This window comes from Amyelois transitella, chromosome 4 (assembly GCF_032362555.1).
Source record: "Amyelois transitella isolate CPQ chromosome 4, ilAmyTran1.1, whole genome shotgun sequence".
In the NCBI taxonomy this organism is placed as follows: domain Eukaryota; kingdom Metazoa; phylum Arthropoda; class Insecta; order Lepidoptera; family Pyralidae; genus Amyelois; species Amyelois transitella.
This window is the reverse complement of record NC_083507.1, coordinates 9,127,938-9,142,249: the sequence shown is the minus strand read 5'-3', so window position 1 is coordinate 9,142,249 and position 14,312 is coordinate 9,127,938. Positions and strand designations below refer to the sequence as shown.

The 14,312-nt window shown below is 36.6% G+C and overlaps 1 protein-coding gene across 1 annotated transcript; it reads left to right on the top strand.

Moving 5' to 3' along the window:
- Positions 1–208: 208 nt before the first annotated feature.
- LOC106136927 (transient receptor potential cation channel subfamily V member 5) lies at positions 209–13,123 on the top strand. Its single transcript, XM_060954330.1, has 16 exons — positions 209–431; positions 687–865; positions 1,374–1,502; positions 4,874–5,012; positions 6,005–6,194; positions 6,542–6,695; positions 7,029–7,283; positions 7,715–7,955; positions 8,431–8,556; positions 8,667–8,752; positions 8,915–9,039; positions 9,284–9,418; positions 10,144–10,253; positions 10,903–11,084; positions 12,352–12,594; positions 12,878–13,123. The coding sequence occupies exons 1-16, from the start codon at positions 341–343 to the stop codon at positions 13,010–13,012; spliced, it is 2,520 nt and encodes an 839-aa protein (XP_060810313.1). The 5' UTR covers positions 209–340; the 3' UTR covers positions 13,013–13,123.
- Positions 13,124–14,312: the final 1,189 nt, after the last annotated feature.

Genomic DNA, 14,312 nt, shown 5'->3' with positions numbered 1-14,312 from the left:
TTGAGAATAATAAATTATTTTATAAAAAGATCTGTATTTTTATATTATTCAACAAAAATTGACTATAATTTGTATTACTTTATTTAACAACATTTGTAAGTACACCTACCCTATAGTATTCAAAATATAACCATGATTTTTTTTATCGGTCCTTGGTATTTGGCACGTAATTTTATTCATAACATAACCTTGCCTTGCGTTACCCCTTCTCAATTTGTAGCCCGCGGCAACGGAATGGATTTGTCGATAAATCTATACGCGAAGTTAAAAAAAGTGAAACATAAGCAAATTTTGTGGAAGATCAGCATAAAATTGATACGGTTTTTATTAGATAAACAACATGGGTAATACAGAAAGTAATGTTGCAAGTGCTGTTAAAAAACAGGCGGGAACTTCTGAGCAGAAACTTTACAAACTTCTGGATTTAAAAGGTAACGAACAGATTAATGTTTTCACACCTTTGTACTTTATTAATAGGACACTTATCAATGCACAACAGAAAACATATGAATTTACAAGATAAAGACGTGTCATCATGTAGTTAACAAATTTTGGACAAGAAGCTACTCTTACTCTTCTCTTCTTGTCGTCGAAGTCTCCTTGACAAGAAAAATACCAGAATAAGAATATTTTTGTGTTATAAAATTACTAGTGTATGGTATATTAAAATAATAATCATCGTTCAGGTCAAGGTCTCCTGGTAGACATGATGAAGCGAGCTGTTCAGAGCAAGCAGTACGCCGAGATAGACCACGCTATCAAGACGAAGGTAGAGCCGTTCCTGTACAATAAAGGCAACGGTAGATACATACCGATATCACACATGGTATTACTGAGGAACAAAGAAAGGCCAAGGCATAAATTGGTAACTAATTGACTTACTTATTAATAAAATATTTTTGGTTTAATGTTCCTTCTGATAATCGAGCTGTTAAAGGTGATATAGGTCATCAGTGGTTGAACGGCTTAAGACCTCATATAAAAAAGCGTGACGCAAAAAGTGGCACAGGTTCAAATACTACTACGGCAAAGGACTCTTTTCTGTCCCTAGGTCCCCCTTGGGCTCCTCTCCAGAGAGGTGAGGAGGCTAACACTAATGCCAGGAAGATAATGAGATGTAATGCAGATCAAGCGAATCCAAAATTAAATCCTGCTATTGAAGATTAAGAATCACTTTGGGTTACTGCGCCAGCATTGTTAGTCTTGTAGTTACTTCGTACTTTAAAAAATATTAAATCATTTCCCTATACATATACAATTAGACCCTGGCTGAAAATCAATGCTCAGTGTATCATTGAGGACCTGTTATGGCATTCATATATTAGATTTAGTATTTTTTGTGTATATTTTATTTCTTTCTTCTGTACTTCTAGCTGCCGCCATTACGGAATATGGAGAATCCAGATGAAGAGTTTGACGTGGACAAAGATTGGCCTGAAGTAACACAAGCAGAGTACGATGCCAACCCATCCGCTTACCGTGAGCTGTGTTGGAATCTCAAGGTATGTATCTAAAACCTTAAATGTTTATTACATTCCATAATGGTAATGCATCCAATACCAATAGGTTCCCCTGCCAAAGTTGGGGTGGTCAGACGGGAGGCTCTTCTTGTGAATATCTGATTTTTATAATCCACGATTGTAGTCATAGGCACAACCGGCCTCTTCTCCAGATACATAGGTGACGGTGTCACCAGGACATGGTTATTTTGGGAGAATCAGTACGTATGTGTATAGGCGTTATCCTTCTTACAAAGACTTCAAAGCATTTTATGGTTTGAATTAATTGTTCAGAGTATTCCAATTCTGAAAATAGTTGTACAATTTTATTATTTATGCCTATGCGAATAGGAAAAGTTATAGTTCTTGGTACAGACATATAACTTGTTCCGCTCATGTTAAGAAAATATCTATACATATAATAAATCTGTAGAAAGGTCAATTCTGTACATTGAAAATATTGAAAAAATAAATAGCAGGGGGTGTTACTGGATCGATACCAAACACAAAAATGTGATTAAAAAAATTTTTGTCTGTCTGTCTGTATGTTCAGGCATCACGTGAAAACTAACGGTTCGATTTTGATGAAACTTGGTATAATTATACCTTATTATCCTGGGCGTAAAATAGGATACTTTTTATCCCGAAAAAATACGAAGAAAAAAAAATCTTAATTTTTCAGTTTATCCATAGACGTTGTTCTGTAGAACCGCGAACACACGTTGCGTTACCGGCAGTGGATTTAGCGCCGTAACCTGTAGCGCCTAAAGTCGGCTTTGGCTTGAACCGTTTGTTGCACAAGCGGGCCGCTACTAATTACTATGAAAAAAATACTACATAGCTACATTAATTCCCATCAAGCTGAAAATGAGTATAATTATTTAAAACACAATCAAAAGCATTATTTCAAAATTCCCCATGATTCCGGTTTAAGGAAAAAAAATTACTCACGGTCAAAGGTAAAAAATGGGTGTATCGCAATTTTCTTTAAAACGGTAAGTTTTTCAAATCGGAAAATTACCTCAGACATAAATTGTAGATCATAAAGTTATCTATAAAAAAGGTATCAATAATTTTTTTCAACAAAGCTACCGTTTCTGTGATATAACGATGCAAAAAGTTGCAAGCGTCATAATATGCATCCGTTTCCTTGCCAACTCTGAGGTAGTGTACAATTAGCGCGTTTTTTTTTTAACATTTTTATTATTAAACTTGAAAAAGTCTGAAATAGGTTAGAATAAACACGTGTTTTCACTGCAGTGGCACTCAAGACTAACTTTCGCATTTATTATTAAAAAAAAAATAGAATAACCCTAAGTGAAGAAAATCATCTTAGGACAATAATAGAGATTACAATTATCAAATTCAATGCAATAATCAAATTAAAACTAAAACTACTTATAAAAAGAAAGAAAAAAGATGACTACAAACTAAAATTTAATTTATAAATTGTACAGTCCTTGCATAGCATCAACATGCGGGAATGTGCCCAGAAGGCTGGCAGCATTGCCAATTCGAATGGCAATGCTGATTCTCTGAGCCAGATAATTTCCAGCCCTCCGGTCAAGAGATACCTCAATTAGCTTTTTCGACAATTGTCGGAAAAGCTGATGGGCAGATAGGCCCCCCGGTCCCAGAGTTTCTACCCCAAAAGGTTCAAAAGTATAATATTACCGATAACTACATACATACATACATAAAATCACGCCTCTTTCCCGGAGGGGTAGGCAGAGACTACCTCTTTCCACTTGCCACGATCCCTGCATACTTCCTTTGCTTCATCTACATTCATAACTCTCTTCATGCAAGCTCGGCGGTTTCGGGTACTTTTGACCTGACCCTTTACCAGGACGTCCTTAATTTGATCAAGATATGTTCGTCTAGGTCTTCCCACCCCGACCTTTCCCTCAGATGGTTCGGTCATCTGGAGAGTGTCTCCATGTATATCTGCTTAGTCAAACTGTTTTCATTCATCCTCTCCACATGACCGAACCATCTCAACATACCCTTTTCTATTCCTGTAACTACATCTTCTTTCACATCACAACATTCCCTTATCACACTGTTCCTTATCCGGTCACTCAATTTCACACCCATCATACTCCTTAACGCTCTCATTTCCACTGCATTTATTCTGCTTTCGTGCTTCTTTTGCCATACCCAACTTTCACTCCCATACATTAATGTCGGGACCAACACGCCCCTGTGCACAGCCAGTCGAGCCTTTTTGGATAGTTTCTGACTGCTCATAAAGGCATGCAAAGCTCCATTCACCATGTTCCCCGCGTTCACTCTCCTTTCAATATCACTATCACACTTGCCATCTGATGTAAACTTTGATCCCGATAACTACATATTTGCGCCTTTTGAGGTTTTTTGCCTCATTTGAAGCAGAACAGCCTTAGATTTAGTAACCTGAAGATGAGACGGCGCAAGTGTGTCGACACAAGTAGCATCCCACACCAAAGGCCGCCCCAATCTCCAGGGTACCAAAGTCATACCATCCGGTCTCTTGGCATCATCCCGAGCCAGACCGTTTGGTTCTAGAACGGCTGGCACATGGATGGTGGCAAGAGCACGGAGGATTATATCATTTAGGGCGGCATGGCGCCCTAAGCGGCCGGCACTCCTAGGGCATGAGAGGCCGTGGTGTCCATAGCCGACAACGGTGTCCCCGCAAGGACAACTATTATTAAAGACTAACGGTATTTCATGTGTTGAGCATTCTGAGATAAAGCAGCTATACGACCCTAGCCACGTACACAATTAAACAGAGAGACAGATGTTGTCTCAAGGTTTCACTACAGTATAAATGAAGGGACTGGGTTTCATTATACTTATGTATATTTTATATTTTGAATTCAAGTTAAAATTACCGACAGAACAATATTTTTACTTATATTACTGCTACATAGAGTATATACGAGACGTGCTTATGCATATTATGACGCTTGCAACTTTTTGTATCGTAATATCTCAGAAACGGTAGCTTTATTGAAAAAAAATATTGATTCCTTTTTATAGATATCTTTATGATCTACAATCTATGTCTGAGGTAATTTTCCTATAAAACTTACCGTTTTGAAGAAAATCGTGAAAATCCCATTTTCTTACCTTTGACCTTGGGTTATTTTTTTTCTTAAACCGGAATCATGGGGAATTTTGAAATAATGCTTTTGATTGTGTTTTAAACAATTATACTCATTTTCAGCTTCATGGGAATTAATGTAGCTTCATTCCTATTTTTTGGTCTAAATTGACCGGACTGAAAATAAAATGGAGAAATAAACCATCTATGCGAAGACCGACATCCGCGCGGACGGAGTCGCGGGGGAAAGCTAGTTTAAAAATAAATCTATGTATTTATAATTAAGGAACTTGGCGCAGTAGGAGAGACGATTCTGCATCTTTGCCTCCTGAACGTCACGTCCCTGATGACTGATCTCGCCAAGCGACTTCTACGGTTCTACCCCAAACTCATCAATGACATCTATGCCAGCGATGAATATTATGGTAACTCATTATTATGATTATCATTTATACCTTAAGTAGTTGTTCAAGTATTGAAGAAATCATCCCTATACGACATGTGGGCCACTGTAGAAAACTTGTTGTTGGTTTTTTTTTCATTGTTGGTTGCTCCAAATCAGTTATGAAATATGCCCTAGTTATGTCCAAGAAGGCCTTAATTCAACAATCAGATTTGTTGTTCCGATATTGGTATACTTAAACTGATTAATTCGTGGCATAAATTAGTAGGCAAAAGCCGGCATGTTATCGGCGTCCTAGGAAATTATTTACAATAAAAGTTAATTTGATAGAGCGCCTGATAAGTGATGGCTAAAAAATTAAATCACCTGTGATTAATGAACAGCCCTTTCAAGCTCGATATTTGGTGCTTGAAGTGGAAATTGTATAAGACCATACTTATAGACTATTTTTATATTGTATACTTCATACTGTATGTATACTGTCAAAGAAATTAATTTTCTTTTCATTTCTTCACCCAAGTCTTTTGCTGAATTACTCGTTAATTGAGTTTGTTAACTTGTACTGCGGGCCTAACCGAGGGTTTCAACTAATCGTGTTATCACTTATTTTATTTTTGTTATAAAATATGTTACCTGCGATAGAACTACCCCAAGAAACAAGAAATACAAGGAAACTTAATTTTGGGCTAGCTCAATTTATGTCACTTGTCCCTGAATAAAGAGTGCACGTCTTATCGCCAATAAATAAATACACTGAGCTGTATGCACACGAGTATATCTAAATGTACATCGGCTATAGTGCTAGCTGTTGCCGGTACTAAGATAACATTCTTGATTTCCCAAAGGAGCACCGCAGCTTACTTTGTGTAATTTGAAATTGTTTGTTTCCAGATTTTACATCGTCGAAGTTTTGCCAAAGTTACAAATGCTCGTTATTTTAAGAGCATTGTCTTGATCTTTCAACTTTGATGAATCTAATGTAAAATACCGAAATAATTGTATGTATTTACCCAGGAGAGAATGTTCTCCACATGGCCATAGTAAACGAGGACCCTACAATGGTGAAGTTTCTGCTGGAAGCTGGCGCGAACTACCACGAACGATGCGTTGGCTCCTTCATGAGTCCCGAAGACCAGAAGGCATCCAGGCAAGACTCGCAAGACCACGAGTGGGTCAATGTTACGCCGATTACTAATTACGAAGGGTGAGGTTATCCAAAATACAATAGAAATCTATGGGTGAGTTTGCCTGCGATTATATGCTACTAAAGCACGTATTAAAACAAATAAATAATTAAAATGGCATATGGTGTCAGGCAGGCATATTACTGTAAAAAAGAAACCTTGTTGAAACTAGATGAGCAGAGTTCGCTGTTCAAAACACATGATAGGGTCGAAGTCATTTAATTTAATGATTAAAACCCGATTCAGAGTCATTTCTGAATTGGGTAGGTCAGGTTTTAACGTAAAGCAACTTCCGCCTCGCCATTTCAAACTTTTCAAATTGCAAATGTATAATTGTTGAAGACTTTTATTTGTGCGCATTTCACAGATACGTATACTGGGGTGAATACCCTCTCAGCTTTGCAGCCTGCCTGGGCCAGGAGGAGTGTTACAGGCTGGTCCTAGCTCGAGGAGCTGACCCTGACAAGCAGGACACCAATGGCAACACCGTCATGCATATGTTGGTCATTTACTCCAAAATGGTCGGTAATCATTTTCTCGTCTTCTTTCTCTTTGTTAAAATCCACTTATCCGATTCCGTGTGACCTTTCACAATGGTAACTTAGCATTTATTCTCTTTAGTGTTGAACTGAATTCCTGTAAACTATTTCCATTGCAATGAATACCAATTTTTATTTTCAATGTCGTCTAGCACCCTTTCACTTTGACTCACTTGAATCTCAATTCCATCGGCTGGCATGAAGCTGAAAGTGTTCAGTATTCTCAATACTGTTGGCTCTGTCCACTCCGCAAGGGATATAGACGTGATTATATGTATATATAAAAGTAGGTTAAGACATTATTTATCATTGCAGAGCACATTCGACATGGCATACGAGGTGGGAGCATCGTTGAACCTGCGGAACGTACAAAATTTAACGCCTCTTACTTTGGCTGCTAAGCTGGCTCGTACGGAGTTGTTCTTCCATATCCTCAATATTGAAAGAGAGATTTATTGGCAAATAGGTGCTACTACTTGTGCCGCATACCCTTTGGGACAGGTGGATACGATTGATACGGAGACGGGACTAATAAGCAAGGATTCAGCGCTTAATCTCGTTGTTTTCGGGGTAAGTTGTTGGGTAAAAACATTTGAATAGATGTAATGAGAGAGAGAGAGAGAGAGAGGATACCTACAGAAAGAGGAACAAGAAAACAAATGACAATGCATTAGAACTCCAAATACAAATTCAAACTGAAAATAGAACTGTCTAATATTTGTAAAGTTTAGGTCTAAGAGAGATATGAGATAATTTAAAAGATCCATAGAATAACTTCAACCAGCATTTAGCCGCCAGAGTATAGCGAGCTACTTGGTGAGCGCTGAAGTAGTCCAAAGGCGAAGGCCCCAAGAAACGCGCGTACTTATATGTATATAGGGCTCCCGGGCTGAGAAGAGAGGCTCAGGGAAGACCACAGCGGCACGACGTCACATATTTACATTGTTGCTTATATTTATAATAAATAGCAATGATGTGTCCATTGCCCAATATATTTTTAGGAAAAAGATGAGCATTTAGAACTGTTAGAAGGCATGTTGATCGACCTTCTGAAAACCAAGTGGAACACGTTCGTCAAGTTTCGTTTCTACAGGCAGTTCATTCTCTTCTCATGTTACTTCCTGGTTTCGTTGGTCTGCTTCACCTTAAGACCTGGTCCACCAGACAGGGCTCTTAATGGCACTGCTGTGAATACAACATCTCTACCAAATGTTAATGATACAGAATTGGTTTCTGATGTCGGTAAGATATTTTTTATGACTTTTTTTGGGATTGTAAAGATGATTTACGTGACATGAAGAGCTTATGTACTTTTGAGATTTAGCCTTAATGCTCAACTTCTAGACTTCATAAAGTTTCCTTCAAAGTTAGTGGACAAGATATACATTATTTTTTCAAGGCATTTCCCCTGGCTTTAGTCCAGGTTGCATCTTCATCACTTTGGAAGAAGAGCCCGGAGTATACCTTTCACCATTGATCCTAGAATGGGTGAGTCAGGTTTTTCTACGAAGCGACTGCCATTTTGCCGTCCGCAAACTTTGCAGGTAAACCTAACCCGTATTGGATTGATCATGGTTACACATCCAGTCTGAATGTGCAGGTTTCACTTTTGTACTGCATGTTTTCTGTTTTAATGTTGGATATGTTTTTTTTAGTGCAGTAGTGTATTTATGCTTACTTAATTAAGATAGCTTCTTCATTGACTTTATAATTGCAGAAAACTGTACTATAGCAATAAATTCGATGGAGTTTGATCCTGGAGCCGTCGAGATGATAAACGCCACAAAAACTGATGGACCGCAATGTGCGAGATTCAAGAGCCATTCGAAAGATAAAGACAAACGTAAGATGACGATTTTTTTTAATATTTTATATAAATACTGGCTTTTGTCATGTGCTTAATTAATTGTTGCAGTAGATATATTAGAAATAGTAATAATAAAATTGTTTTAGCTCGCAAGGAAACTAACATGGAAGGGTGGTGGGAAGGTCTAACTGAAGAATGCAGGCTAATGAACTTTGACAATTTGCAAGCTAAAGTAAGTAGATTGGTTAGGCTAATACCACGATTTTCACCAAAACATTAACTCAACGTATTATGTAGGTAACTGGTGGGAATTTACACAAAATTGAATTCTTGTTTAGTGGGCTCCCAAGGAGACCAAATAATGAAAACTGTTAATTATTTCCATTTTGTTAAGGTGAGAATAACGACGGAGCTGGTATTGTGGGTTGGGGCACTCTCTTACATCGGAGCTGCTTTACGGGAAGCAAGATTCCTTGGGCTGAAGATGTTCTTTGAAAATCTGAGCACAGTGCCTTCGAGGTGAGAAAAAAGACATACAGCAAAGACTCTCCAAAGTAAGCGAATATGTCCAAATCCTGGCACACACGCATCGCAATTTTTAAAAGCCTTTCCCTTGGCTCACTTTCAAAATCGGTGCTGAGAGAGAGCGAACGAGCATATGTACTTTATTTTTCTAGCTACTAGCTAACAATAAAAACTTAAAAGCCTTCGGGAAGCAGCTTGAGTAGATTAAGATTATGTTTGTTTTTGTCCCTGTTTCCAGAGTAATGTTCCTATTCTCCTGTTTATTGATGGTGTTTCTACCGACCCTGCGATTCTGGTGTGCTGATGAGGCTGAAGACCACCTCGCAGTCATCATCATGTTAACCACAGCTCCATACTTCTTATTCTTTTGTCGGTTTGTATGTAGTGCCACTACTGTAGACTTTAAAAATATTATTTGTAGATCAGACCAATGTTGCTAATCGCCTGTTTGCTGACTTTGAGGTTCTGAAGCGCTGACGAGACTGAAGAAAACCTCACGGTTATGATCATGCTTACCACGCTTACTTACTCCATACTTCTTGAAAGTTCTTTTTCTATAGTGGAAATCCAAAGGCGATATTACGAGTAATAAAATAATGCGTACATCACGTAAAGACGTGAAGGGTTTTCTCTCCTCCTTTGAAGGGCAGATAGAGCTAACAGTCTCGAAAATACTCGAAGTTCACGTTTAGCTGAATAGTTGACCTCTATTCGATAGTGATAGGATGGTGGCCATCATCTAATGCTAAGATTTCTCTTCGCCACCGGACTAGGGAATAAGCACATAAATCAATGAAAGCTTGAAGCTAGTGGTCAAATAAGTGCCGGGAACCACCCGACGCTTAATTAAATAAGCAACTATTAAGTAAATAAAGTCACTCACCCTTACATATTTTCAGTTGGTACTTACACATTTATTTCTGTTATCACCTGAAGTGTCGAGTAAAAGTGACGACGGGGACTTTATAACTTCGACATAAAACTTTTATTAATTTAAATGATTATAGTTTTCTTTTATTACGAGTAGGTATCTGTTATACGGCCTATCTGCACTGACTCAGTTATATTCATAAACGCTACTTTAATTTTATTTAACAGTGGCTTCAAAACAGTAGGACCCTTCGTGGTAATGATCTACAGAATGGTGATGGGTGATTTGCTACGATTTGTATGCATCTACCTGGTCTTCGTCATGGGGTTCTCTCAAGGTATTCAGGAAATCTAAACCTGGCAAATTTAATCATTTATTGATTTTTTATGATTACAAGAATTAATTTAAATAACCGCAAAAGCATTTGGCACATTCTGGACATAAACAAATGATCCTTCAATTATTATTATCTTTTTATACTCAAAATTATTTTGACTTATAGTTGGTTTAAACATATTTTCGGATAAAAGATAATTTTTAAACATATCAAAATTTATTATTGTTAACATTTTGTCAGTGATTTATTGTAACATATGTTTTACTACTATAAGCTTACCTAGTATATCATGAATCTAACCGTTATGTTTTTTAAAATAATCGCTAAAGACGATATTAATATATAATACAATATAGTCGCCAGCCAGCTTTTAGGTACCTAAGGGAACTAACCTAAAGGCTCGAGTCCAACCTCGTTTCATAAAGTTTCTGAATAGGCATTAAACAAACTTATGAATAATGAGCAAACGTACGGGATACATTATAATTTCTATTAAGATATTTTCGGGTTTAAATAAAGCTTAATTCATTGTAAAGTATTTTAAGTTAAAGTTAATAATATCAGTTAAATGAGAAGTAATATTAGATAAATTCATTACAAGATAGATAATGGGATGCCAAAGTTCCTGAAATTGTTCCATTTATTTCAGCTTACTACGTAATATTCCTATCATTCGACAACCCTAACACTCCAGACGGGGTGGACGACTCAGTTTCGAACCCCATGCCCTCACCAATGGAAAGTATCATGGCGATGTTCCTCATGTCACTGACCTCCTTCTCCGATTACTACGGGGCGTTCGATCGCACTGACCACGAAATCGAGGCAAAGGTAAGGTTGAGCAATGAAATCCTTAATGTTTATTTATGTCTAGAATAACTTAATTATTGTTTTCAGAGTAAGGTCCATTAGGAGGTTAAATGATACCTATGAATATTCAATTAGGAAACGAAGTCTATTTTTGCAAGTTCAATTCATTGACTTTGCAATAATGTTACCTACATCAGTTGTTCACATTAAAAATTTCGGAGGATAAGGTTATGGCAGGTTGAAAACATACCTAGAATACATACTACAAGGGGCTTAGTATATTATTCTGCACGGCACTTATGAGAATTGCAAATGAAAATATTAGCTCTTATGAAAGTCTTCGGACGGCGTGGGAATTCCCTAATATGGCAATGGGGGGGGGGGGGGCATTGCCATATTAGGGAATTCCCACGCCAACATTATTTATTCCGTTTTGTTCTCCCTACTTAACGTAGGCCCTATATATTTTCATGCTAATGTTAATGTCTGTGCGAAATAACAAAGAAATAAAAGAAATATATTTTATGAAAATATTTACATTTATGTGGTGTATAAATTATATAGAAATTAATCAAAAAAATTTTATGAAAATATAGATATAGGTATTTATAAACCTCAACCGTGTGGTTCCCGGACCAATTAAAAAAAAAGAATAGGACCACTTCTTCTCTTTACCATGAATGTCGTAAAAGGCGACTAAGTGATAGGCTTATAAACTTGGAAAATTCTTTTCTTGGGCGATGGGCTAGCAACCTGTCACTATTTGAATCTCAATTCTATCATCAAGCCAAAAAGCTGAGCGTGGTCAGTCAGTCTTTTGAAGACAGTTGGCTCTGTCTAGCCAGTAAGGGATATGGACGTGACTATGTTATGTATGTATGTATTTATAAACAGTATTTTTGGAGTCTTTCGCTCTCATAAATTGACCTCGTGTCTCCGTTAACTTCTGACCTCATTGACCATGAGGTGTTCGAAATGTGATATCAAACAAAATCAATGTTTCTGTTACGAGGACGAATTTGAATTATTATTTACCTAAGATTTTTAATAAAAGATACTAAAACCGGTAGGTTAAGTCAAGTTATATGACAAATATTAAGTACTACTATCAATTCATATTTTATACAAATAAAAAATAACAAATTGTTTATTGCAAATGACAAAACGATGAATTTTATCATATTTCAGGTATAATCATAATAAACTTAGCAAATTATAATATTAACTTAAAAAAAATTAATACATTAAGAAATATAAAACGCTCATAATATTTCTTTTCTAACTCCAGCTCCTGTTCGTAATCTACATGATAATAGTAGCAGTCCTTTTAGTAAACATGTTGATCGCTATGATGGGGAACACGTATCAGAAGATAGCGGAGACGAGGAATGAATGGCAGCGGCAGTGGGCAAGGATAGTGCTGGTGGTGGAACGCGGGGTGCCGCCGGCGCAGAGGTTGAAACAATTAATGACGTATAGCCAACCAATGGCCAGTGGCAAAAGAGCATTAGTTCTTAGGATAAATCAGAAGGTAATAAAATAGTTGATGGTAGACAGACAGTAATATCTCTAGTACGTAGACAGGAATGTCCCTCTTCAAGAAGAATCGGTGGCAAGATTTTGTCAAATATTTTTCGTGATTTGTAAAGTATTACGTCGAGTAAGATGCTGGGATGTAATAACAATTATATCTGACACGAAATTTATATGCTTTTGTCCCAGTACTTGTGAGTTTAAAGGTCACATTTCACACAGGATGCAATTTAAAAGGATATCTATTGTTATTTTTATTTCTAATTCTAATAACATTTCAGAGTGAAGACAAAGAAGAAATGAAAGAAATTCTGGAGATGAAACGAACACACGATCGAATTGTCGCTAAGAGGATGATTAAAAATAATCAGATGAAGGAAGATCAAGTTCTTCCACCTATCGCTATCAAGAAATAAGTCATCATCGTCATGGTGTTCATTTCAGAGCCAGTTTATGGCAGCTGGTCTCAGTTCGTGCTTTCTATCATACCACCAGAAAAACAGCGAAGTGATTACCATCAGTAAAATAAGGCGGTATATAGTAAAATAAGGCATAACTATTGATGGATAACAACATTTATTCGAAAGTTGCAGCATATATGTATGATTATTAATTTAGACATTTGATTGTTAGTAACGAATAATAAAGAAATATTTCCAAAAAAGTATTATTATGACCCCAAAAATTATATATAAATAAGACTTACATCACCACGTGACGAGAAAATTTATATTATCTAATACAATGCACTGTTACAATGCATATCTCTTGGAAGATAAGCGAAGGTGTAAATTATGAGCTAGTGCCTGCGTGCGGACATCGGTTTTCACTGTTACCTCATTGTTTGCCACCACAACCTCAATCTGGGCTACCAAAGCTTAGACAAATAGCGGTTTTAGCAAATACATAGAACGTTTCATCTTTTTCATAACCTGACCCATTGACAAATCTTCAAACAACTCCTACCCACTGCGACTATTTCGTGAGGGTCATTACTGCTTTTGTTTGCCTTTCCACTTCGTAGATTTCTGTGAATTGCGCTTGATTTATAATCATTCATTAGGATGCAGTGTTCTTGAATTGTGAATCACAAATTCACAATTCGTTTATGATGACCGGATATATCCGCTTTGCTAAGGAAACGTATTATTTTTAGATATTTAATGGAAATTTTTGTGGTGGGTTTATTTTATGATCATTATAATATACATATATTAAATAAAGCACATTACTAATAACCTGATCTGTTTATAAACGGCCTTTTTTGATATTTTTCCTTAGAGAACATGTACGTCATTATAAGCTTTAGAAAGGCAAATTTCGAGAAATCCCTTGGTTTGTTCATTTGTGTTAAAATGTGTTTAAATATTAAATTTTTGATCAAACAGATTTACACAGTAAAAACTAAATTAAAAGCAATTTTAAATTACAAGATGTAAAGTCATCAAATTGTTACTTACAACTCTCAATAAATATTATTGGTGCGATATATGAAGCTTACAATTGACGTTAATAGCCGTTAATGCATAATGTGAAGACAAACAAAACATTGCGTTTTGTCTATTAGCAGCCTGTCCTAATGTTTCAAAGACCCATAGTGTTTCTTAATTAGTCGAAAGCTCCAATCCATAATGAGCGAACTTGTCTCTCAGTTGAGGTTGTCGTAATATTTTATTGTGTGTTTGCTATTGATTCAAAAAGTTGCGAAGTTGGCGT